We start from the raw sequence: 23,181 nt of genomic DNA, 5'->3' as shown, positions 1-23,181 counted from the left end.
TGATCGGTCACAAGAGGTTGTGACAACAGAGCAGCCTGCACAGCGAAAAATTAGCTAAAGGGGTACCTTGTGCATCAAAAAGTGACGCCAAAGGGTCCTGACCAAGTTAAGGTGGGAGCATGTTGAAAATAATTATAATAAATAAAAGAGCACTTGAATAAGCCCATTAATGGCATCCCAGCAATCCTGTCCCAAAATAGTTGCATTAAGATGACATAAATATGCAGCACAGAATATTTTCAAAAACTGCATTCAGATACGTTTGCACATGTCTACAGTTCTCTGTGGTTGCATGTAAAGTTGTTACTTTGAATTTTAGTTGCGTTTAGTCCAATATATATCCTGTTGCGATTCGGTTGCAGGCGTGGAGGACCACAATGTGATAAGAGCTTGCTCAATTACTGAAGAGCTAAGCCAATCAGGGCTTTATAAGTAATTAACAGGATTTTAAAATCTATATGATGTTTGATAAGCAGCCAGTGCAGTTTTGACAGAACCAGGCTTATTGGTCATACTTCCTGGTTCTAGTAAGGACCCTAGCTGCTGCATTTTGGACCAGCTGTAGGTTTAACAAGTGTGTAGAACAACCATCCAATAAAGCATTACAATAGTCTAACCTTTATTAACTGGATGTAACGTTGAAAGCATAGGTTACAATTTAAATATGTAAAACTGCATTTTACCATCTCAAAAACATATCCTAGAAACATGGCTTTCAAAGGAAAGATTTTTTTTCAGAATTTGGCAGTAAGAAATTACTTATCATCCAGTTTTTTATATTGACTATGCATTCTGTTAGTTTCTCAATTTGGTGTGTTTCACCAGGCCTTAAAAAAATATAAATATCAGCATAGCACCATGAGAGCCAAGAAAACCAAGAAAGCTAACACCATGTTTCCTCATAATATCTCCCAAGGGTAACATGTAAAGAGTGAAAAAGAACAGCCCTACTGAGCCATGAGATACTCCATATTGCAGTTGTGATCAATATGATACCACCTCATTTACTGCTACAAACTGAAAGTGGTCAGATAAGTATGATTTCAACCATGCTCATGCACTTCTTATGCTAACAAAGTTTTCTATTCTATTCAAGAGAATGTTGAGGTCGGTAGTGTTGAAGATTCAATAGCACTAATAAAGAGATACAACCAGATACAACCTAGAAGAAGGTCTTTTGTAACCCTAAATATAGCAGTCACGCCAGAACCGAACAATGTACATGACTTGCTGAACTAGTCACTTCCAAAGTTATATTTGGAAGCCATACTCACCGTGACTGAATTATTCACTTACCACTGTTGTTTGATAAACTTGCGAAAATGGAGTAAACAGGAAATGAAGCGGAGAGAGAGAAAAAAGCTGACAAGCTAACCAGCAAACAAATGTTAATGCACTGCGCTCATGGTTTTTAGATTGTGGTTTGTAAAAGCGAACAATTAAATTAGTCAGATAAACAAAAAAGTGGAGCCATTAATGCAAGCAGGAGCAAGTATTCAAGAGATGATCTTAAGATCAAATATAGGATAGTTTCTAAATCTGATTAGAACATTAGCATGACCAAAGAGTTGCAATATTTTTATTTAAACCTGGATTCTTCTGCAGTTACATTGTGTACTAAGACCACCAGAAAATGGAAAGTTGCTATTTTCTAGGCCGCTATGGCTGGGAAGTATACTCTCATTTCTGCATGGTAATCAAAGACCTTTGCTGCCATACCATGGGTGTAGCAAAGTTCCTAGATGCTAATGGTCTAAACAAATTCAATTAAGCTGCAGCTAAAAGTGTTACTGCCAGACTCTGAGATCGGCTAAATGGGATTAAAAAACGGTCTCCTCTGAAGTCTAGCAACTGCTTTCAAGCTTGTCATGCAACACATTGGATGCATAGAATTTTGTCATGCATAGAATTTGTCATATTACTTTTCAAAAGTAAAAGAGTGACTTGTACTCAATCAAATTCCATTTCATTTGTTCTGTTGTTTATTACCATAGACACATACTTAAGAGTATTTTCACTGTTGTTAGACAGTGTTTTTAAACCCTTTGTGTTTTTTAAATGATATGGAATAAATTTAACGTAAACAAAGTCAGCAGGTGACCAGTCATGCAATGTAAATCTTTGTTTTTGTTTCAGTATACAGGTATGACATCACTTGTGATGATAAGTGGTCAGAGTCTAATTAACAGAAAAATAAGATAATTGGACCCTTGGTGATGTCAACTCTGCCTCATAGTCCAATCTAATCTTAAACCTGTTCCCCCTGAGTACTACTTAATGTGTTTACTGGCAAGTAGTAAGTTTGACCCTTGTTATAGCAACAAAAAACATAAAGGACTCTTGAGATGGGTCTAGCCAAACAAAGTCCAGTATTGAATGATGAAACAATTCCAGAAAAGTAATACTTAGTAGTACAAATAAAACAATAAAAATTTATGAAGGGAAAAGCAAACTCCACAAACAGCATCACCAGCTTAACTTTATTTCTGTCAGATGTCTACAGAAGATCTTATTGAGAATTATCTAATGTTTATTTATTGTTTCATTTGAAGTAACCATGTTAGGGATCAGTATTTGGTTCAGATAGGCTCTTGACTCTTGACAACACAAAAGCCCAGAGAAATTATTATCGGGTGTTGGTTGTTAATCAATAATTAGTAACCTTATCTTATTTGGAGTCTAGTATTTGATCAAACAGATGTTGTATTATTTATAGTAAAAGTGATTCTAAAAGCCAGTGGTTTTGCGACAATCGCTTAACATAAAACACTATGGTAGCAATAAGAGTCACACAGACATCAATAATTAGCATTTGAATCTCAACAATAGTGATTGTTGAAAAGAAAAAAATGCATGATGCAATGCAAAACCTGGTTTCATGGTATAAACGTACCGTTTTAGCAAGACACGAAAAGTGTACTAAAAGGAATGCACACTATAGGCAGTAAAACTAACACATTTTATTCCTTTCCTTTAATGAAGCATAATTTTCACACAATTCCTTGAAGAATATCATGTTAGGATTTAAAAACAATATTAATATGCTGGGATATTTGAAAACCGATGCTGTTAAATGTTAGCATCACACATATTCAACTTTTAGCGACTGCAATACGTAACTATATCAATGTAATAAAAATATGTGAGGGTTCACATATTAAACCTGTGTTTTAGTACTACTCAGTGGACATTTCTCTTTGAAACTGCGGCAAAACATGCAGTAAAGCATGTAAAAACGTTGTAGGTTCGAATAAAAATGGGTGAATTGTCCATTTTCTTTTTCGCTATATGCTTTTATGTTTGTAGGTTTTTTATTAGTTGGTTGTTTTGTGATGTTCAGAGGTCTGTCTGAATATTTTGTTTATTGTCACCATTGTTGAGGTTCATATGCTGATTACTGATGTCTGTGTGAGTCTGATTTATTCTGATGAAAAATGTATGTTCACAAACTGTTTGGCTGATCATCACAAAACCAACCAATTAGACTGCAAATGAGATCAGCTCATTATGCCATCATCAACACCTGCTCATATTTTCTCTGGGCTTCTCTATAATAACAAAAAAACAGCCAGAGAAGAGGAAAATTTGTGGAATTATTTAATCAGATCTTGAGATATTTAATCTCTTCTGTTTCAGCTGATTTCGTCTAAGGCTATGACTAAAGTAGTTCTTGTGTTTCTCTCGTGACAAGATCTAGACAAGCAGCCTTCAGGGATTCTATTTGGTAACAGCAGACCTTAGTGCTCAATCATCTCTCAATTAATCACTTAACCAATTAACCACTCCTTTTACTAAACTCAACTGAAATAAGTTAAGCGTACTCATAACTATTAGTTTTAAAAATTAAATGGTTTAAGGTAATCAGTTTGCTCAAAAGTCAATGTTTTTCAAAGATTTTCAGTAACTTCACATGTTATTATGTAATATATATTTTATTCGTTTTTTTGGAATTTATTTATTATTATTATTATTATTTTATTACAAAATGTGCAAAATGAGTCACACTTTTTAATGCTATTGCTATTGCTGTAACACCAACACACAATTAAATAAATCTCTTCTTTAAAATATATGTTGCATATTTTGTACATGCAACAAAAAAAAATCTGATATTACAATACTTTTCACTGAAGTAATATGTGGAACCTTATACATTTAAAGAAAAGAGCTCTATTCCTCTATGGGAATAGATAAACGACTTATGGGAACACAGCATGTGTATTTAGAGACCACGATTTAACTTTCATTTCATTCAAACCTAAGAAAAAAATAGAACAGATTTTTGTTCATAAAAGATAAAAGTTAAATATACTATCATATCTTCTTTACAACAGTTATATCTACATTTCCTGCTTTTTATATGATTTAATATGTATATTAATTAAAACATTTGACTTATAAATATCAGCTTAACTTTTTTATATCACAGCAACAAAGAGACCTCCCTATACCATAAGGTAAAGCCTACGTGTATTCTAATCCTTTAATATTGATAATACGTGAAAACTTCATTTACGGGTAAATCCAAACCATGTGCTAATGTATCAATGTAGCATAGCGTACTGTACTAATAGCAATATGTTTTAGTCCTTAAGGAGTGATTACTTTTTTATAAGAACATTGTAAATGGATTGATCAGCATGGAGAACATTTCTGCGCAAAATAGTTCATTCACAGACTTCAAATTAAATGGTTTCTACAGCCTAGGAGAATGGCGGCCTTTTTTATTTATCCCTTTCTTTCTAATGTTTTTACTGTCTCTTACAGCAAATTCTATTCTTATATGCTTAATTATATCTCAAAAATCTCTGCATTCTCCAATGTACGTGCTAATAGGGTTGATGGCTGTTGTAGACCTGCTCTTGCCTATATTTTTTGTACCTAACATGCTTTTTAGCTTTTTATTCAACTGGGGTGGGATATCCCTAGTTGGTTGTTCGATACAAACACTGGATCGTTACTTTGCCATATGCAGACCTCTTTACTGTCAGGACAGACGAGCAGACCCAATTGCAGAAGGAAAAAAAAATTTTTATTTGACAAACAAGGGTTCTTGTGTAATTGTCCAAAAAGGGTGAAATAACTGGCCGTCGACTCCAGCCACAATCCCAGCTGCAGAGGAGGTGAAGGATGGCTCATCAAACGGACACCATTAGATGGGACGAAGGGTGAACCAGACCCAACCGGTGGGGCGGGAAAAAGGTGGCCGGTCAAAGCGGTAACTGGGGAGCCTCACGCCGTAGCCACGTCCAGCATCTGCCCACTAGAGGACCGAGACGGGTACTGGCACCCGAAGGTCATCTGTGAGAGGAGAGTCCTGAGCCGGGTAAAAGGTGAGCTGGAGAGACAGGGCCAAAAAGGGGAAACGAGAAACTAGCAAACAAAAAGTCAACAAGGCAAAAACAGTACTAACTAGACTGAAAACAGGACTAAGACTGGACAAACAAAAACTTGATCTGAGGTTCAGCATCAGAATGCACCAACATTCAATTCAAGTTTCAAGTTTATTTGTATAGCACTTTTTACAATGGCTATTGTTCCAAAGCAGCTTCACAAAAGCAAATTATTACATAACAAAAGCAAATCATTCCACAGACAACAGCAAATCACTACACAGCAGGATGCATTACAATACAGCAGGATGAATTACAATGCAGAAAGTTCAAGATAGAATTAGTCCAGACGGAAGGTTAAGTTTTCCTCGACGTCATCGCAGGAAGGTCATCTCCTCACTAGGTCCACTGGAGAGGCTCGGTAACTAGATGCCTCGGGATGTGCATCCTGAGGTGGAGACAAAAGGATAATTAGCGTAGCGGCCATTCATACTATTGAGAATCACGATGTACTGTAGCATAGGTTTATGTGAATCTTTATGAGTATGCTTTGCAAAAAAGATATGTCTTTAGCCTAGACTTAAACTGAGAGAGTGTGTCTGATCCCCGAACATTTGCAGGAAGGTTATTCCAGAGTTTGGGTGCCAAATGTGAAAACGCTCGACCACCTTTAGTAGACTTTGCTATACGAGGAACTACCAGGAGCCCTGTGTTTTGTGATCTTAAAGAGCGTGACGGGTTGTAGCGAGACAGAAGGCTGGTCAGATAAATGGGGGCTAAACCATTTAGAGCCTTGTAGGTCAGTAACAGTACTTTAAAATCAATCCGGAAATTAACAGGCAGCCAGTGCAGGGAGGATAAAACTGGGGTTATATGATCATATTTCCTTGTCCTGGTAAGAACTCGAGCGGCTGCGTTCTGCACTAACTGAAGCTTGTTTATTGAAGATGCTGGACAACCAGCAAGCAGCGCATTACAGTAATCCAGTCTAGATGTCATGAACGCATGAACTAGCTTTTCTGCATCTGAGAGAGAGAGCATGCGTCTGAGTTTAGCAATATTTCTAAGATGAAAGTAGGCAGATTTTGTAACATGAGTGATAGGGTGTTCGAAGGACAGGTTGCTGTCCAATATCACACCCAAGTCTTTAGCTGTCAGAGTAACGTTTATATCACATCCATCTAATTGTAGTTTGAGCTCAGAAATTTGCTGTGAACATGAATTTGGTCCGATAAAAAGCACCTCTGTTTTATTAGTTTAATAGAAGAAAATTTCTAGTCATCCAGTCTTTTATGTCTTTAACACACTCTGTTAATTTAGACATTTCTGATAACTTATCAGGCTTCAACCAACATCAGACGACGGACTGACAAAAGGACAGAAAACACAAGGAGATAAGTAGGGAGGATAATTGACAGAAATGGGGTGCAGGAGTGTGAAACAATTAGGGTTAACAAGAGGGGAGGAGTTAACAGCAAAGCACATGGCGAGCTGTCAAAACAAAGGCCATGTGCTCCAGGACAACAAAACACAAGACAAACACAACTGGCCACTGCCAACCCCTGACATTTACTATCATAAGTACATGGAAATCCCTAACTTTGTAAAGTATGTTGTTGTGCCAGTATTCAGAAATGGACTCCTCATTGTCACCATGGTCTCTCTGGCTGGAAAACTGTCATTTTGTGCAACAAATGTCATTGATCACTGTTTTTGTGAACACATGGCATTGGTTCAGTTAGCATGTGGAGATATAACTATTAATAATGTTTTAGGACTTTCAACTGCTTTCCTTATACCAACTACTGATTGTATTCTTATTGCTGTTTCATATGTTGTGATTTTTGCCTCAGTGTTTAAATCTGGTAAGGCCCAAATGAAGGCCGTAAACACCTGCATTGCCCTGATTGCATTCATGTCATACAGAATAAGAAATAATTTTTCTAATAATAGTCGCATGTTTGTGAGCACAATGTACTTGCTTTTTCCAAGTTGTTTTAACCCAATTGTTTATGGAGTCATAAGGCAAAAGTTTCTTCAGTTTATAAGTGATGTATAGATATTTCCATTGGACAATAAAAAAAACATGATAATACACTGAAATTAATTTTAATAAAAGAAATGTCCACAAATGACTTCTTGCCATTATCTTGCCATTATCTTTAAAGGAATAGTAAAAAACAATACAATTTGCTGGAAATGTACTAATCCCTAGGATAGACAAGATCTAGATTAGTTTGTTTCTTTATTAGAACAGAAACAAAGAAGTTCAAACAGCTGACCAAATCTTCCACTAAATCTTGGATGGCCTGATGGTGAGTAAACCTTCATTTTGGGTGAATGTTTTTTATATAAATAAGGCAGAAATTTGGTGTTATTCTTGCTTGCCTCACCACTATTGTCGGTACTAATTTTGATTTCTAGAATTTTTTTTTTGTTCTGGCTGAACTAGACAATGATGGGCAGAATTTGTGCCTTTAACCTTTGTCAACAAGACACAATACTATGCAATATAGTCTTGAGAGTTATTTGAATGAGGTCAGAAGATATACAGTACAGTATACTGTAACAGTGGTGCCCAACCCTGTTCCTGGAGTTCAGTTCCAACCCTGCTTCAGCAAACCTGCCTGTAATTTTCAAGTGCTTCTGAAGATCTTAATTAAATGGTTAGTTTACACCTTATTTAAAAGTCCACTCTAGACCTTCTACTAAGTAACTTTGTAACTACACGTAAACTACATGTCAACTATTGGTCATAATTTGCATGTCTACTAAATCTCAGAGCAGACTGTTATTATAGGTTTAGGGTTAGACATATAAGTTGACATATATATGTTTCTGACAGTCAGCATGTTGTGGACCTGTTGAAATAAAGTGTTAGAAGTTATAAAACAGACAGTCTACTAATACTCTAATGACTGTTAGTTGACAGTAAGAGTTGCAAAGTTACTTACTGTTAGTAAAATGTCTAAAGTGGGCTAACGGAATAAAGTGTTACCACTGGTATATCGGAGCTATACTGTATAAATTGCATATATATATATATATATATATATATATATAAATTGCATATATATATATATGCAATTTATACAGTATGTTGCTTTATCAGAGTGAAACTTTGCATTAGTCTACCATGAATTTAGAAAGATCCTATTCGGTAATTGTAATTGTGATATCATGCAGGAAGAAGATCAACTTCAAATCACTATTTAACAAAGGGGCATTTAAAAAAAAAAGTTATCTAATGCCGTTAAACGCAATGTTCTGTAGTATAGCTTACTATATTGGATTGATCAACATGAAGAATCATTCTGCTCAAAATAATCTACTCACAGACCTCAGGCTTCAAACTTTCTAAAGTTTATTGTTGTCCCACTAAATAAGACAACTTAGTTTATAAGTGAAATAAAGGTCTTTCCTTTGTAAAGAAATCCATTTTAAAAGTGATCATGAACATAATATGCTGAAACTATAGCATTTAAGTAAGGATGTATGATTTTGCCATAATTACACAAAACAATATCAATAAGTGTGGTTGCAATGACAACTTTCTTGAAGAAGAAATACATGGAAGAACAAGAATGGCGTTAAACACAGACATACATACAGATAGGAACTGACAAATAATTCAGCCTATAAAACATGAGATAAAAGCCAAGACAAATGAAAAACACACAAACAGAATTAATCAAAGAATGTTTAACCATGGTAATGGAAGCAATCGAACAGGACAAACTGACCCTTTTCGAAGAGCTTGACTATGAGGCAATCTAACGAATCATAATGCTGAATCCTCCATCTTGTCCGACAAACAGATCAGACAGGAGAATAGGTTAACTTTTGTGGACCTCTACATGAAAAATGTGTCGATAAACGTCTTTCCGTGGTTGATATAAAATACGTTTTGATGTTCATTCATGTTTATGTTTGCTTTATGCTTTAAGTAAAGTTTGGTTCACATGCCGCATGAACTAAAGCGATACAGTGAAATAATAACAATAATTTGAAAGCTTAAACCTTTTTCATACCAGAAGTAGGGTAACTCGTTCTCTCTGCTGTTGGTTTCACATTGCTCCAAGAGTGTGAGATCACGATGTGTAGCGTGAGAGATGTACGGCTTATCGTACATAGCTACAGTAACTGAGTTTTTTGCAAAATGTCAATTAACAAACATCAAACATCAGATCTTAACTGATTTTGAAATCATGCAAGACCACAGACATAAAGACCGTTTTAACCAATTTTTAGCCTTACAATTCTCTGAAAGTGCACACTATATGCTTCAACCAGACCACAAGAACACACACTTCCTGAGTGAAGAAATGACATCAAAGTGACATAAAATCTCACAGAAATTAGCAAAATCAAACACAACTAGAAAAGAAAAACACATGGAGCACAATCAATGTTGTCAACTGGCTCTCCTGGTATGCATTCTGGTTAGAAAATTTGTCTGACTTTGACGCTACGGCCACCTTATGGTCACATGTGCCATCAAAGTATCACGAGAGCAAAATGAAAAGAGCAAAAGAAAATACAGTGTGTACAAAATAAACTCCATTACACCTATGAAGAGTCCCCTAAATTGTGTGTGCAACTTCTGCTTTGCCATCAAAGGAAAAAGATACTTTTTGGGTCAATATTGTGACGCGATACTCCCGCCGGAAGAAGAGATCTGTTTCTTTGTGGGGATAGTGAACAGGCTCATGGGAACACAACATGGAGTATTTAGAGACCGTGATTTGTGGCAAGTCTTCATTTTACTCTAATGTGAGACAAAGCAATATGGCAGGAAAACTAATTAGATGAGGAAGTACAGAAAGGCTCTTGCATCTTATTTAGTCCATGTGCATGTGAAGTTCAGATTTTTTTTATTATGATTATTAGTCACTCATCTAAGTAAAGGTGTCAAAAGTGTAATTTTCTCTCTCCACAGAAACTTCACATCATTTAACAAAGAGGCCTGTGTGCAGCACTATGAGTGATTATTTATCAAACATTGTCAAATGCATTGTATTGTAGTATTGCCTACTGTACTGGATTGATCAACATGAAGAATCTTACTGCTCAAGATATTTCATTCACAGACTTCAAATTGAATGGTTTCTACAACCTTGGAGAATGGAGGCCTTTTTTATTTATCCCTTTCTTTCTGATGTTTTTATTGTCTCTTACAGCAAATTCTGTTCTTATATATTTAATCATATGTCAAAAGTCTCTGCATTCTCCTATGTATGTATTAATAGCCTTGATGGCTGTTGTAGACTTAATCTTGCCTATATTTTTTGTACCTAACATGCTTCTAAGCTTTTTATTTAATTGGAGTGGAATATCTATAGTTGGCTGTTTGATGCAAATGTTTTGCATTCATTATGTTGGGGCGTTTCAGTCTACTTTGCTTTTGTGGATGGCACTGGATCGTTACTTTGCCATATGCAGACCTCTTTACTATCATAAATGCATGGAAATACCAAACTTCCTAAAGTTTGTTGCTGTCCCATTAATCAGAAATGGACTCCTGAATATCAGCATGGTCTCTCTGGCTGGAAAACTAACATTCTGTGTAACAAATGTCATTGATCACTGTTTTTGTGAGCACATGGCATTGGTTCAGTTAGCATGTGGAGATATAACTATTAATAACATGGTAGGACTTTTGACTGCTTTCCTTATACCAACTTTAGATTTTATTCTCATTACTTCGTCCTATGTTGTGATTTTTGCCTCTGTGTATAAATCTGGTAAAGCCCACATGAAGGCCATAAACACTTGCATTACTCACATCATAATTATGACAAGTAGTTTGATTTTTGCCCTGATTGCATTCATGTCATACAGAATAAGAAATAATTTTTCTAATAATAGTCGTGTGTTTGTGAGTACAATGTACATACTTTTTCCAAGTTGTTTTAACCCAATTGTTTATGGAGTGAGAACAAAGGAAATAAGACAAAGATTTCTTCAGTTAATTAGTGAAATAAAGGTCTTTCCTCTGTAAAGAAACACAGTTGCAATAGGATCAATCATATAATATGAATTTGTTTTATTAACGTTACAGTTTAAACTGTAAGCAGTTTTGCATGTGATAAACAAATAATTAAAAAAAGTCACTGGATCAACGGGACAAAAAATATGTGGACTTCTTATTATATAATTATGAGTGCATAATTATTAAATTATTAACTGCGTTTAAAATTAATTGCATTTTTATGTGATGCAATAGTATGTACCTTTTATCCACTATTAGTAGTAATTTAAGTACTATTAAACTATTCCACTATTATCTATTTACTATTAAAATATGGAATACCTTTATGCGGCATCAGTGTAAATGGATTTATTTTGTGTTTTACTTATATTAGAAAAATACCAACAATTTGCCAGCTGATAATACACTAATTTCTATGGCCTATGCAAAACAAATTTTGTTGACCCTCTACCAAGACTATCCATAAATCAGGTATTCAACCATATAATCATATAACCATATATATTTTCAGTAAAATAGTGTGTACCAAAGAGGTCAGAATTACATTGGGTGACATGTAATCATTAATATGGGGTGTGAATTAAGCATGTATACAGACAATAAATATAAAAATAGTTTTGGTTTCTATTGTAGCCTTTATTCCCTGATATACGGAAAACAAAATATGTTGATATACAGACAATCAGGTTCACATTTCTGGTATTTTGAGAAAACCCTTCGCAAAAACCTACCCCCATGTTACTATGTCCAAAGCAAAGGTAAAACTGCAACACAGCTTAAACCGATGAAGGCTCACTAGCATTTCTGCCATCCAGAACTCACCAACACACTGCACAACATCTTGACACTCAACTGAAAACCTTAAAGACCAAAGCTGCGCACCAGACTTTAAGAAAAACTTCAAGAGCATTAGAAGCACCAGCAGCCACAGCCAATACAAGATTTCCACAGTCTTTCCGTAACCAGGCAACATTCATTCACAAACAAGAGATTTCCAAAGTTTGTCTCAGGGAATCACAGTGCTTTGGATTGGCTGGGTATTTTCCTTGATGACATATCAAGGAAAATCCCCAGCCAATCCAAAGCACTGTGATTCCCTGAAACAAACAGGATCAGCTCTTACCCTAATGTAAGTAAATGCCAACAAGCAAGTTTTAATCTCTTGCTGAAGGATGCAAATTGATCTAAGCAGTTAATAAACCTGCTTAGCAGGTTTTCCATGTTGTGGTTTTAAGAACTAGCAAGTGTTAGACTTTGGAACTTTTTTTCAGGGGTAAAAGATTGATCTGTCAAATAGGGAAACAATGTTTGTACCTAAGGGCCGAATGGCAGTGTAGAGTACCCGGCCTTCTTGGAGTCCTTGGGAGGGGTGCTGGAAAGTGCTCCTGGGGGGACTCTATCGTCCTGCTGGGGGACTTCATCGTTCACGTTGGTGATGCTAGTGACACCTGGAGGGGCGTGATTGGGAGGAAAAGCCCTCCTCGGCTGGCCTGGGAGTGCCTCGGTGTTCCTCCAGAAGAGCTGGAGGAAGTGTCTGGGGAGAGGGAAGTCTGGGCGTCCCTGCTTAGACTGTTGCCCCCGCGACCCGACCCCAGATAAGCGGAAGAAGAAGAAGAAGAAGAAGACTAAGAACAGGACTTGCTAGAAACTGCTGTGCCCTCAAGCATCAGGGGTTGGCATAACAGTCTTCTGATGACACCAAGGGAACCATATAGTGAGATAGTAAGGACCCAATCTCTCCATCATACCCATGCTTATTCAACCCCCTTATACAGTGGTGAAAAAGTTATTTTGTATGTTTGTCCACTGACAAATAAATTATCAGTATGTAATTTTAACAGTGAGAGAAAGAATAACAAAAAATAAATAAATGAATAATTGACTCAATAAATGACTTTATTTATCTTAATTATCTTTAGGGAGTAATTTCTCAGCCTAATTTGATGTGTGATTCATTTGCAGGATTTTTAGAACAATCTTCTTTTCAGCTGGCCAGTCATAGTTTAACTTGGATTTCTAATATTCTGCTGTAATTTTTATATGTCTTTCCAATAACATTTAAAATTATATCTATCTTATGCTTCATAAATATTACTTAACCTTCTTAAGGTTCTTGTTACACGTATGGCTTACGGTCAATCCTCAGGTTAATTTTGTCTGAAAGGACATCCAGTCACACCTACAGTGCGGCATTGAGGTGCAGCATCTCATTCACACTTTTTCAGGGAACAGGGTTACAGTCAAGTAACCCGAGACGTTCCCTTATCAAAAGCTACTCTTGATGCTGTGCTCAAAGCACTAATGGGAACAAACATATCAACGCTGCCGTACTGGAAGTGCAGAAACTCCAGCACTAAAATAATCTGGCAGTGAACTGGGTCTGCATGATGTGTCATGCACCAACTTTCAAAAACACACCACCTGAAGGCCTAGGTTCTTCTAGTAGCCCTTGCACTTATTCGCCTATTGTGGGCTTTTTTCTGCTCCTGTTCATTTGTTCCTCTTCGCTCCATTTTCACAAGCTCATCAAAACAAGAGTGGTAAGTGAATCCTTACGGTGAGTAAATGGCTTCTCCCTGCATTGTCACTTGCACCGTCTGTCACATGTATAGTTTATCCTTCTCTGTTAGTGATCAGGGATTCACGTGTGATAAATGCAGGGAAATAGCTAGGCTGACAGAGAAGGTTTTAGAATTAGAGACACGTATCCAAACTTTAATTGAGGACAGTAAGAATGCGAGGGCTGTAGATACTGCTTTGGATGCGACTAGTACAGTGAATCGTGTACATTGTTCGGTTCCAGCTTCAGAGCCCCTGCAGCAGGGCAATTGGGTGACCGTGAGGCGGGCTAGTCACGGGTCAAAACACCGCTCTTCCGTTCCGATCAGAACATCAAACAGGTTCTCCCTACTCAGTGACGCACCCACTGAGAAACCTGATCAAAGTGCTCTAGTAATTGGCGATTCTATTGTACGGAACGTGAAAATAGAGACACCAGCCACCGTAGTCCAATGCTTACCGGGAGCCAGAGCGTCTGACATCTTGTCAAATTTAAAAGTGCTGGCTAATGCTAAACGTAAATTTCGTAAGATTGTTATTCACGTCAGCGCTAATGATGTTCGACTTCGCCAGTCGGAAATCACTAAAAATAATATTAAAGAGGTGTGTGAATTTGCAAGCACGATGTCGGACAATGTCATTTGCTCTGGTCCCCTCCCTGCTTAGTGGGGTGATGAGATTTACAGCAGATTGCTGGGTCTCAATGGCTGGATGTCTAAGTGGTGCCCGCAGAACAACATAGGCTTTATAGACAATTGGATGAGTTTCTGGGGCAGACCTGACCTGTTGAAAAGAGATGGTCTTCATCCCTCCTGGGGTGGTGCCGCACTTCTATCTAGAAATATGGCATATAGTCTTATAGCTCCAACATGACCAACTAGTGCCCAGGTCAGGAAGCAGACAGACCGGCTAAACCGACCGTCTGCTAGCTGCCTCACGTCACAGAAGGCAGTTAATTCTCAGCACATAGAGAGTCTTTCACCTAGATATCACACTATAGAGACTGTGTCTGTTCCCCGAATTATAATATGCAGAGAACGTTCAAACCTAATCAAAAGCAATAATTTAATTAATGTCCAACAAATTAAAACTACCTATAATTCAAATAAGCAAACAATAAAACTTGGCTCGCTAAATATTAGATCACTTTCCACAAAAGCACTTTATGTATATGATTTGATCAATGATCAGAAGCTAGATTTGCTTTGTTTGAGAGAAACCTGGCTAAAACCAGATGATTATATTACTCTAAATGAATCTACCCCCCAAAATTATTTCTATAAAAATGAGCCACGTTTAAAAGGTAGAGGGGGAGGTGTTGCTACAATTTATAATAATATTCTTAGTACTTCTCAAAGGGCAGGCTTTAAGTATAACTCATTTGAAGTTTTGGTGCTGCATATAACATTATCTACAGAATCATGTGCTAGTGATAAATCTTCTGTCATGTTTGTACTGGCTACTGTATACAGGCCACCAGGGCACAGCACAGATTTCATTAAAGAATTTGCTGATTTTCTAACTGAGTTAGTACTGGCCGCAGATAAAGTCTTAATTGTTGGCGATTTTAATATCCATGTTGATAATGAAAAAGACTCATTAGGATCAGCTTTCTTAGACATTTTGAACTCTGTTGGGGTTAGACAACACGTGTCTGGACCTACTCATTGTCAAAATCATACTCTAGATCTAATACTGTCACATGGAATGGATTTTAAAATGGTTGAAGTACTGCAGCAAAGTGATGACATTTCAGATCACTATCTAGTCTTGTGTGAACTCTGTATAGTTAAACCTGTAAACTCTGCACCTTATTACAAGTATGGTAGAACCATCACTTCCACCACAAAAGAAAGCTTTCTAAATAACCTTCCTGACTTATCTCAATTCCTTAGCTCATCCAATACGACGCAAAAACTTGATGATATAACAGAAACTATGCACTCTCTTTTTTCTAGCACTTTAGATACAGTTGCTCCTTTGCACTTAAAAAAGATAAAAGAAAACAATCTGACTCCATGGTATAATGACAACACACGCACACTAAAGAGAGCAGCCCGGAAAATGGAGCGCAGGTGGAGAAAAACCAAATTAGAAGTATTTTGTATTGCCTGGCGGGAGAGTATGCAGTCATACAGAAAAGCATTAAAATTGCAAGATCTGATTATTTTTCATCCCTTTTAGAAGAAAACAAACACAACCCCCGGTATTTATTCAGTACAGTAACTAAATTAACAAAAAATAAAGCATCAACGGGTGCTAATATTTCCCAAGAGTATAGCTGCAATGAGTTCATGAATTTCTTTACTTCTAAGATTGATACCATCAGAGATAAAACTATGCAGCCGTCAACTACAGTTTCACATCAGATAGTGAGCTTTAGATCCCCTAAGGAAAAACTACACTCTTTCTCTATTATAGGAGAAGAAGACTTGTACAAACTTGTTAAATCATCTAAACCAGCAACATGTATGTTAGACCCTGTTCCATCTAAACTATTAAAAGATCTGCTTCCAGAAGTCATAGATCCTATTTTGAACATTATTAATTCATCATTGTCATTAGGATATGTTCCCAAAACCTTCAAACTGGCTGTAGTTAAACCTCTCATTAAGAAACCACATCTTGATCCCAAAGACTTAGTAAATTACAGACCAATCTCTAATCTCCCTTTTCTGTCAAAGATACTAGAAAAGGTAGTATCCTCACAACTGTATTCCTTTTTAGAAAAGAATGGTATCTGCGAGGATTTCCAATCAGGTTTTAGACCGTACCATAGTACTGAGACTGCTCTCATTAGAGTTACTAATGACCTGCTTTTATCATCTGATCGTGGTTTTATCTCATTATTAGTGCTATTAGATCTTAGCACAGCATTCGATACTATCGATCACAACATTCTCTTGGATAGACTAGAAAACTATGTTGGCATTAGAGGAAGCGCCTTAGCATGGTTTAAATCATATCTATCTGACCGCTATCAGTTTGTGGCATTAAATGAGGAGGTATCATATCGATCAAAAGTGAAATATGGAGTTCCTCAAGGCTCAGTGCTAGGACCGTTACTTTTCAACCTGTACATGTTACCTCTGGGAGATATTATCAGGAGTCATGGTGTTAGCTTTCACTGCTATGCTGATGATACTCAGCTCTATATTTCAGCGCAGCCTGGTGATACACACCAAATTGAGAATCTAACAGAATGCATAGTCGATATAAAAAGCTGGATGATGAGTAACTTCTTAATGTTAAATTCTGAAAACAGAGGTGCTAATAATTGGACCTAAAACCCCACATATAATAATCTAGAACACAGCCTATCACTTGATGGCTGCTCTGTTAATTCTTCATCATCAGTTAGGAACCTAGGTGTGCTGTTTGACCGCAATCTTTCCTTCGAAAATCATGTTTCTAGCATCTGTAAAACTGCGTTTTTCCATCTTTAAAATATATCTAAATTATGACCTATGCTTTCAACCTCTAATGCAGAAATATTAATTCATGCGTTTATGACCTCAAGGTTAGATTATTGTAATGCTTTATTGGGTGGTTGTTCTGCACGCTTAATAAACAAACTTCAGCTAGTCCAAAACGCAGCAGCCAGAGTCCTTACTAGAACTAGGAAGTATGATCATATTAGCCCGGTTCTGTCAACACTGCACTGGCTCCCTATCAAACATCGAATAGATTTTAAAATCTTATTAATTACCTATAAAGCCCTGAATGGTTTAGCTCCTCAATACTTGAGCGAGCTCTTATCACATTATAGTCCTGCACGTCCGCTGCGTTCTCAAAACTCTGGCCATTTGATAATACCTAGAATATCAAAATCAACTGCGGGCGGCAGATCATTTTCCTATCTAGCACCTAAACTCTGGAACAATCTCCCTAACTCTGTTCGGGAAGCAGACACACTCTGCCAGTTTAAATCTAGATTAAAGACACATCTTTTTAACTTAGCCTACACATAACACACCAACACGCCTTTTATTATTCAAATCCGTTAAAGGATTTTTAGGCTGCATTACTTAGATTTGCTGGAACCGGGAACACTACTCCTACAATACGATGTACTTGTGACATCGTAAAAAGAATGGCATCTACGCTAATATTAGTCCTGTCTCTTTCTCAATCTGTTTTCACAGTTTGTATCCAGACTAGATGGTGGATCAGCACCCAGAGATTATGTTCATCACAGAACACCTAGATGCGCCCCGTGGAACAATCACCAGATCCTGATGCACACACGCACACGCACACACTAAGTCATTTACACTACCTCACACAGCTGCGTTTAAAATTGAACTGGACGTTAAGTGCTGGGCGTCCGGTCAGAGGAGAACTGACCCCTGAGTCTGGTTCCTCCCAAGGTTTTTTTTTTCTCCATTCTGTATGCATGGGGTTTTGTTTCCTTGCCGCTGTCGCCTCTGGCTTGCTTGGTTGGGGACACTTAACTTCTAGTGACTATCGTTGAATTGACTACAGAGACCGTCTCTGCATTTAATGAGAAATTGGTCACTCTCGTCATTATACATCCCTGTCATTATACTGTACAGTGCTTTGATGCAACCTGTGTTGTTAAAAGCGCTATATAAATAAAAATGATTGATTGATTGATTGATTGATTGAGTTGGACCCCCTCAGGGACCAGACGTGAAGGTTCCAGAGCTCTGGCCTGGAATGAAATATTGTCCCTGTGCCTGAGATAGAAGATTCCTCCTGATCGGAATTGCCCACGGTGAGCTGTCAAAGAGGGCTATTAGATCTGAGAACCAATGTTAGACTGCATGGCTTGGAGGGGAGAGAGATAGCCCGCAAGTGTCTCTTCGATCTGGGGTATTATCGTGTACCTCATGCCTTTGAATCAATGATGGTTGAATAAATCAACATTGATGATACAAAGACACGGGACGAATATGGCTTACTTCATGAACGTATCACCTCACCAGGGAAATCGCTAAAGAAAGTGAGAGTCCGTCGCTTGGAGGTCTCCTGCTCCTGCGGCCAGTCCACATGTAAGTGAAGAAGCTCCTCATACGCTTTCTTATCACGAGAGGAGCGCTCTGAGGTGGCACTCTCCATCTTAGCAGAAGCAAGAGAGGAAATATCCTCTGCCAATTCAAAAGAATAGCTGGGGTGCACTTGAGAAGTGAAAGAAACTGACATGCGATCCCCAGGAATGTGCTGAGGGAGCAACGGCTTTGCTGTTTAAATTTGGATTTTACAGCATGATGAAACTATAAGAGCAGTCAATGAGAATTTTGCAACATTTGGGCAGTATTATGTCAAAAAAAAAGTTCTTTACATTTTATTTACATTTAAAAAAAAAAATTACATTTAAAAAATGTTGAAATTATTTAAGGTTCTAGGGGTTTAATATAGTTTATATATATGCATGATTGCATTTTCTGGGAGAAAAAAATGGTGTTTGGAAACACTATGAGAACAGCCAGACCCATGGGAACACATCATGCGGTATTTAGAGACCACGATTTTGTGGCAAGCTTTCATTTCTCTCTGAAATGTAAGGTAGCATTATGACAGGGGAAAAATGACATGAGGAAAAGATTTCTATTCATTAATGTACTGGGGAGACCACAGGTTTATGTATGAAATGCCTGTTTAGGTAAACATATCATGTTTGATTTAGTTTTATGTGTTGTATGTATATGTATATAATTGTAATTAATTGAACATCATAACTTATTACTTATAAATTATCAAATGTATTTTTTCTCCACAGCAGCTTTATATCACAATATAACAAAGAGACCTGACTATTACGGTAAATCTCAGCATCGCATTTTGACAGCATACAATGTTAACAAAGATTAATTGTTACAACTGTTATTATTATAAGTGTTTTTTTTTTATATGATGCAGAGTTCACTTCCCACCCTGATCAAACACACCTGTCTTTAATTGTCCTTCAGATCCTAATTAACTGTCCAGTTGTGTTTGATCAGGGTTGGAGCTGAACAGTAAAATCCTAGAATCAAAAATGTGTTGTACTGTACTATAGTTTATTGTAAATTTTAGTTTCTGTCTTTAGGCTTTGAGACTTATTTGAACAGAAGGCTAAAAAGGATTGATCAACATGACGAATCTTACTGCTCCAAATATTTCATTCATAGACTTCAAACTGAATGGTTTCTACAGTCTAGGAGAATGGAGGCCTTTTTTATTCATCCCTTTTTTTCTGATTTTTTTATTGGCTATTACAGCAAATTTCATTCTGATATTTTTAACTATATTTCAAAAGTCTCTGCATTCTCCTATGTATGTATTAATAGCTTTGATGGCAGTTGTTGACTTAATGTTGCCTATATTTTTTGTGCCTAACATGCTTCTAAGCTTTTTATTTAATTGGAGTGGCATATCACTTACTGGTTGTTTGATACAAATGTTTTTCATAAATTTTGTTGGCTCATTTCAGTCTACATTGATTTTGTGGATGGCAGCGGACCGTTACTTTGCAATATTCAGACCTCTATATTATAACAAATACATGGAAATCCCTAACTTTGTAAAGTTTGTCGTTGTGCCAGTCATCAGAAATGGACTCCTGAATATCAGCATGGTCTCTCTGGCTGGAAAACTACAATTTTGCGTAACAAATATTATTGAGCATTGTTTTTGTGAGCACATGGCATTGGTTCAGTTAGCTTGTGGAGATATAACTATAAATAACATTGTAGGACTTTTGACTGTTTTTTTAATACCAACTGCAGATTTTATTATTGTGACCATTTCTTATGTTGTGATTTTTTCCTCTTTGTTTAAATCTGGTAAAGCCCACATGAAGGCCATAAACACCTGCATTACTCACATCATAGTTATGGCAAGTAATTTGATTTTTGCCCTGATTGCATTCATGTCATACAGAATAAGAAATAATTTTTCTACTAATAGTCGTGTGTTTGTGAGCACAATGTACATACTTTTTCCAAGTTGTTTTAACCCGATTGTTTATGGAGTGAGAACAAAAGAAATAAGACAAAAGTTTCTTCAGTTTATAAGCGAAGGAAAAATACATTCATTGTAAGATATCCGCTAAAATTGTAACATTTATGTAAGATTATATTTATGTGCAATTTTATTATTTAGCTTACATTTGTGCAATTAGGTCAACAAGGTTGAAAATATTTACAAAAATTACATGCCACTGTGCACATTTTTATGTATGCATTTTTGGATTAATAAAGAACTGAATCCATTAAAAAAGCAAACAGCCCTCCATTGAAAAGCAGTTTCCAAACATTTCTCATGCCTAACAGAGCCTACAAAAAAACTACTAATAGTTAATAATAATTCATTTCCAGTAGTGTAGTAACTCACTTCAACTCACTTTGTATCTAAACTGATAATGTTCCATGACAGACTCTAAATCAGTGTTGTTTAACCCGGCTCCTTGAAGGCCAACACAGACATAACTTACATTAAATTTACATCCAGCAGGTCAGTAGCACCATCTGCCTTTTGATATGCTCATTACCTGCATATACCCAATTCAAGTTTCATCCCATATATTCAGACTTTCATTCCTTATATTCAGACTTTCATTCCATGTATTCAAGTTTTCCTGAATGGCATGTCATAATATGTATGTATATACACATGGACGTGGATAAAAACCTTTGTCAAAGTTTAAATACATTCAATTACAATTCAAATTTCCCAGGACTGAAATAGAGGGCTACATGGTTCTCAACTATTGTGAGGAACCACAAATATGAATCAAATTGTTTGTTAAATGATTGAGAATATTTAAATATTTACCCAAAGTCAACGCTTACACTTCTTGGTAATGAAAGTACAAGTTTGTAAAATGACTAACAGCAAGTGTTATATTACATGGGCAGTTCCCGAGGAGTTAACATGTAAGTACGCTAGTATTACACCAACTCCAGGTCCAACTCCTCCCACTTTACATATCCCTAAACCTACTCATCTCCAGCCCCTGGATCAAACTGTTCCTATTACTCTTATACATTGTTACAAAACATAGCTATAATTCATGTTACACAAGTACTTATTGAAGTGAAAAAATGTGTGTTACCAATGTCCTGTTTGTACTTAAACATGCCATTCTGAGACTTGCTACATTAGTTACAGAAATATTACAGCTAGATAGATACTACGTACCAGTGTGTGCTTACATTCGGATCAGTGTTGTCAATCTGTGGGTTTTCCACGGAATTGAGCTACTTGGACATTTTTCATGTCCGGGGGGTTTAAGTGATTCCGTTCACGTATTACCAAAAACATATTTTACCCCACCTGAACTTACTTTTCCCCTATGAAAAAGCAAGTAGCAACTGGGCAGGTATGGCTGAAAAAACCTGGCAACCCTCACTGTGGTTACATGCTACGTACGCATCTAGTTACTACAGGTAGGACACTCAATATAAAGGAGGACCTGTTTAATAAACAATGTGATTGACAGCATGGTTTCTAGAGGGAAAGTTGTATAAAATAAAAGTATAATAAAAATGTGTCTGATTTAAGGCTGTGTTTCATTCCGATCAGCCTCCATTAACCTTGACTAACAGCTGCTCAAACTCAATCAGTCAATGGCAACACAAATGAGATACACAAATGTACTCATAGACATACTGGACCAAGACTGTGCATGCCTATATGCTGATAGGACAAATTTGTGCATAATTAAAGTAATTTTTATGTTTTTATAGGACCACCAAGTGATGCATGATTTTCCCTGTGACCTCAGACTGAGCTCTTACTTAATTGCTCTGAGTCTCAAGATATTTCATTCTGTTTAGGAGTTAAAGGCATTTTGACTAAAAGTGGCCCCACCCCTAAACATTTTTGCATTACTTTCCGATGACAAGTTGAAAATATTCTGCACTGATTTGGGTCCAATCGGGCAAAAAAAGTAAGACTAGTATGCAAAAAATACTGGTTGTGAGTTTCCCTGGCATGAGCCAAGAATTCCAATGACATAAAACACTTGAGTTATGAGCAATTTGGTATTTTTAATCACCAGTCAGACCGATTGGGACGAGCCTTGTTCACATTGTAGTTTCAAGTCTCTGCAACGTATGGTTTGGTCTGCACTATCAATTTCACATGACGATCGCTGAATCATTCTAACAATTACCATTGATTATTACATATTTGGTTATTGGGAATAGAGTATCGATTTTGTCCTGTAGTTTGTAATGAGCAATCACATTGTGTTCATACTGTAACTCATCTCAGTTTGACTTTTATCCAGTGCAACACTGCATTCAATGTACACATTGTTTCACACAGTTCTTGCTTTCCTGGGGAATC

The 23,181-nt window shown here is 36.8% G+C and overlaps 3 protein-coding genes across 3 annotated transcripts; all 3 read left to right on the top strand.

Annotated features, from left to right (window-relative positions):
• The first annotated feature begins 4,634 nt into the window (after positions 1-4,634).
• On the top strand, positions 4,635-8,188 carry LOC122359264 (olfactory receptor 52N2-like). Its single transcript, XM_043259573.1, has 2 exons — positions 4,635-4,980; positions 6,902-8,188. The coding sequence occupies exons 1-2, from the start codon at positions 4,641-4,643 to the stop codon at positions 7,390-7,392; spliced, it is 831 nt and encodes a 276-aa protein (XP_043115508.1). The 5' UTR covers positions 4,635-4,640; the 3' UTR covers positions 7,393-8,188.
• A 258-nt stretch (positions 8,189-8,446) lies between these two features.
• On the top strand, positions 8,447-11,334 carry LOC122359246 (olfactory receptor 52K1-like). Its single transcript, XM_043259551.1, has one exon. It carries the CDS (start codon positions 10,387-10,389, stop codon positions 11,332-11,334), a length of 948 nt encoding a protein of 315 aa, XP_043115486.1. The 5' UTR covers positions 8,447-10,386.
• An 8,647-nt stretch (positions 11,335-19,981) lies between these two features.
• Positions 19,982-21,081, top strand: LOC122359422 (olfactory receptor 52K1-like). Its single transcript, XM_043259715.1, has one exon. It carries the CDS (start codon positions 19,982-19,984, stop codon positions 20,927-20,929), a length of 948 nt encoding a protein of 315 aa, XP_043115650.1. The 3' UTR covers positions 20,930-21,081.
• Positions 21,082-23,181: the final 2,100 nt, after the last annotated feature.

Source organism: Puntigrus tetrazona, chromosome 15, assembly GCF_018831695.1.
Source record: "Puntigrus tetrazona isolate hp1 chromosome 15, ASM1883169v1, whole genome shotgun sequence".
Lineage (NCBI taxonomy): Eukaryota > Metazoa > Chordata > Actinopteri > Cypriniformes > Cyprinidae > Puntigrus > Puntigrus tetrazona.
Note: the sequence above shows the minus strand (reverse complement) of the source record. Positions and strands in the feature narration are given on the sequence as shown.

Coding starts and splice junctions, on each gene's coding strand:
- LOC122359264 (XM_043259573.1), top strand. CDS start 4,641: ATGGAGAACATTTCTGCGCAAAATAGTTCATTCACAGACTTCAAATTA. Junction 4,981..6,901: donor CTTTGCCATATGCAGACCTC/TTTACTGTCAGG, acceptor CAACCCCTGACA/TTTACTATCATAAGTACATG.
- LOC122359246 (XM_043259551.1), top strand. CDS start 10,387: ATGAAGAATCTTACTGCTCAAGATATTTCATTCACAGACTTCAAATTG.
- LOC122359422 (XM_043259715.1), top strand. CDS start 19,982: ATGACGAATCTTACTGCTCCAAATATTTCATTCATAGACTTCAAACTG.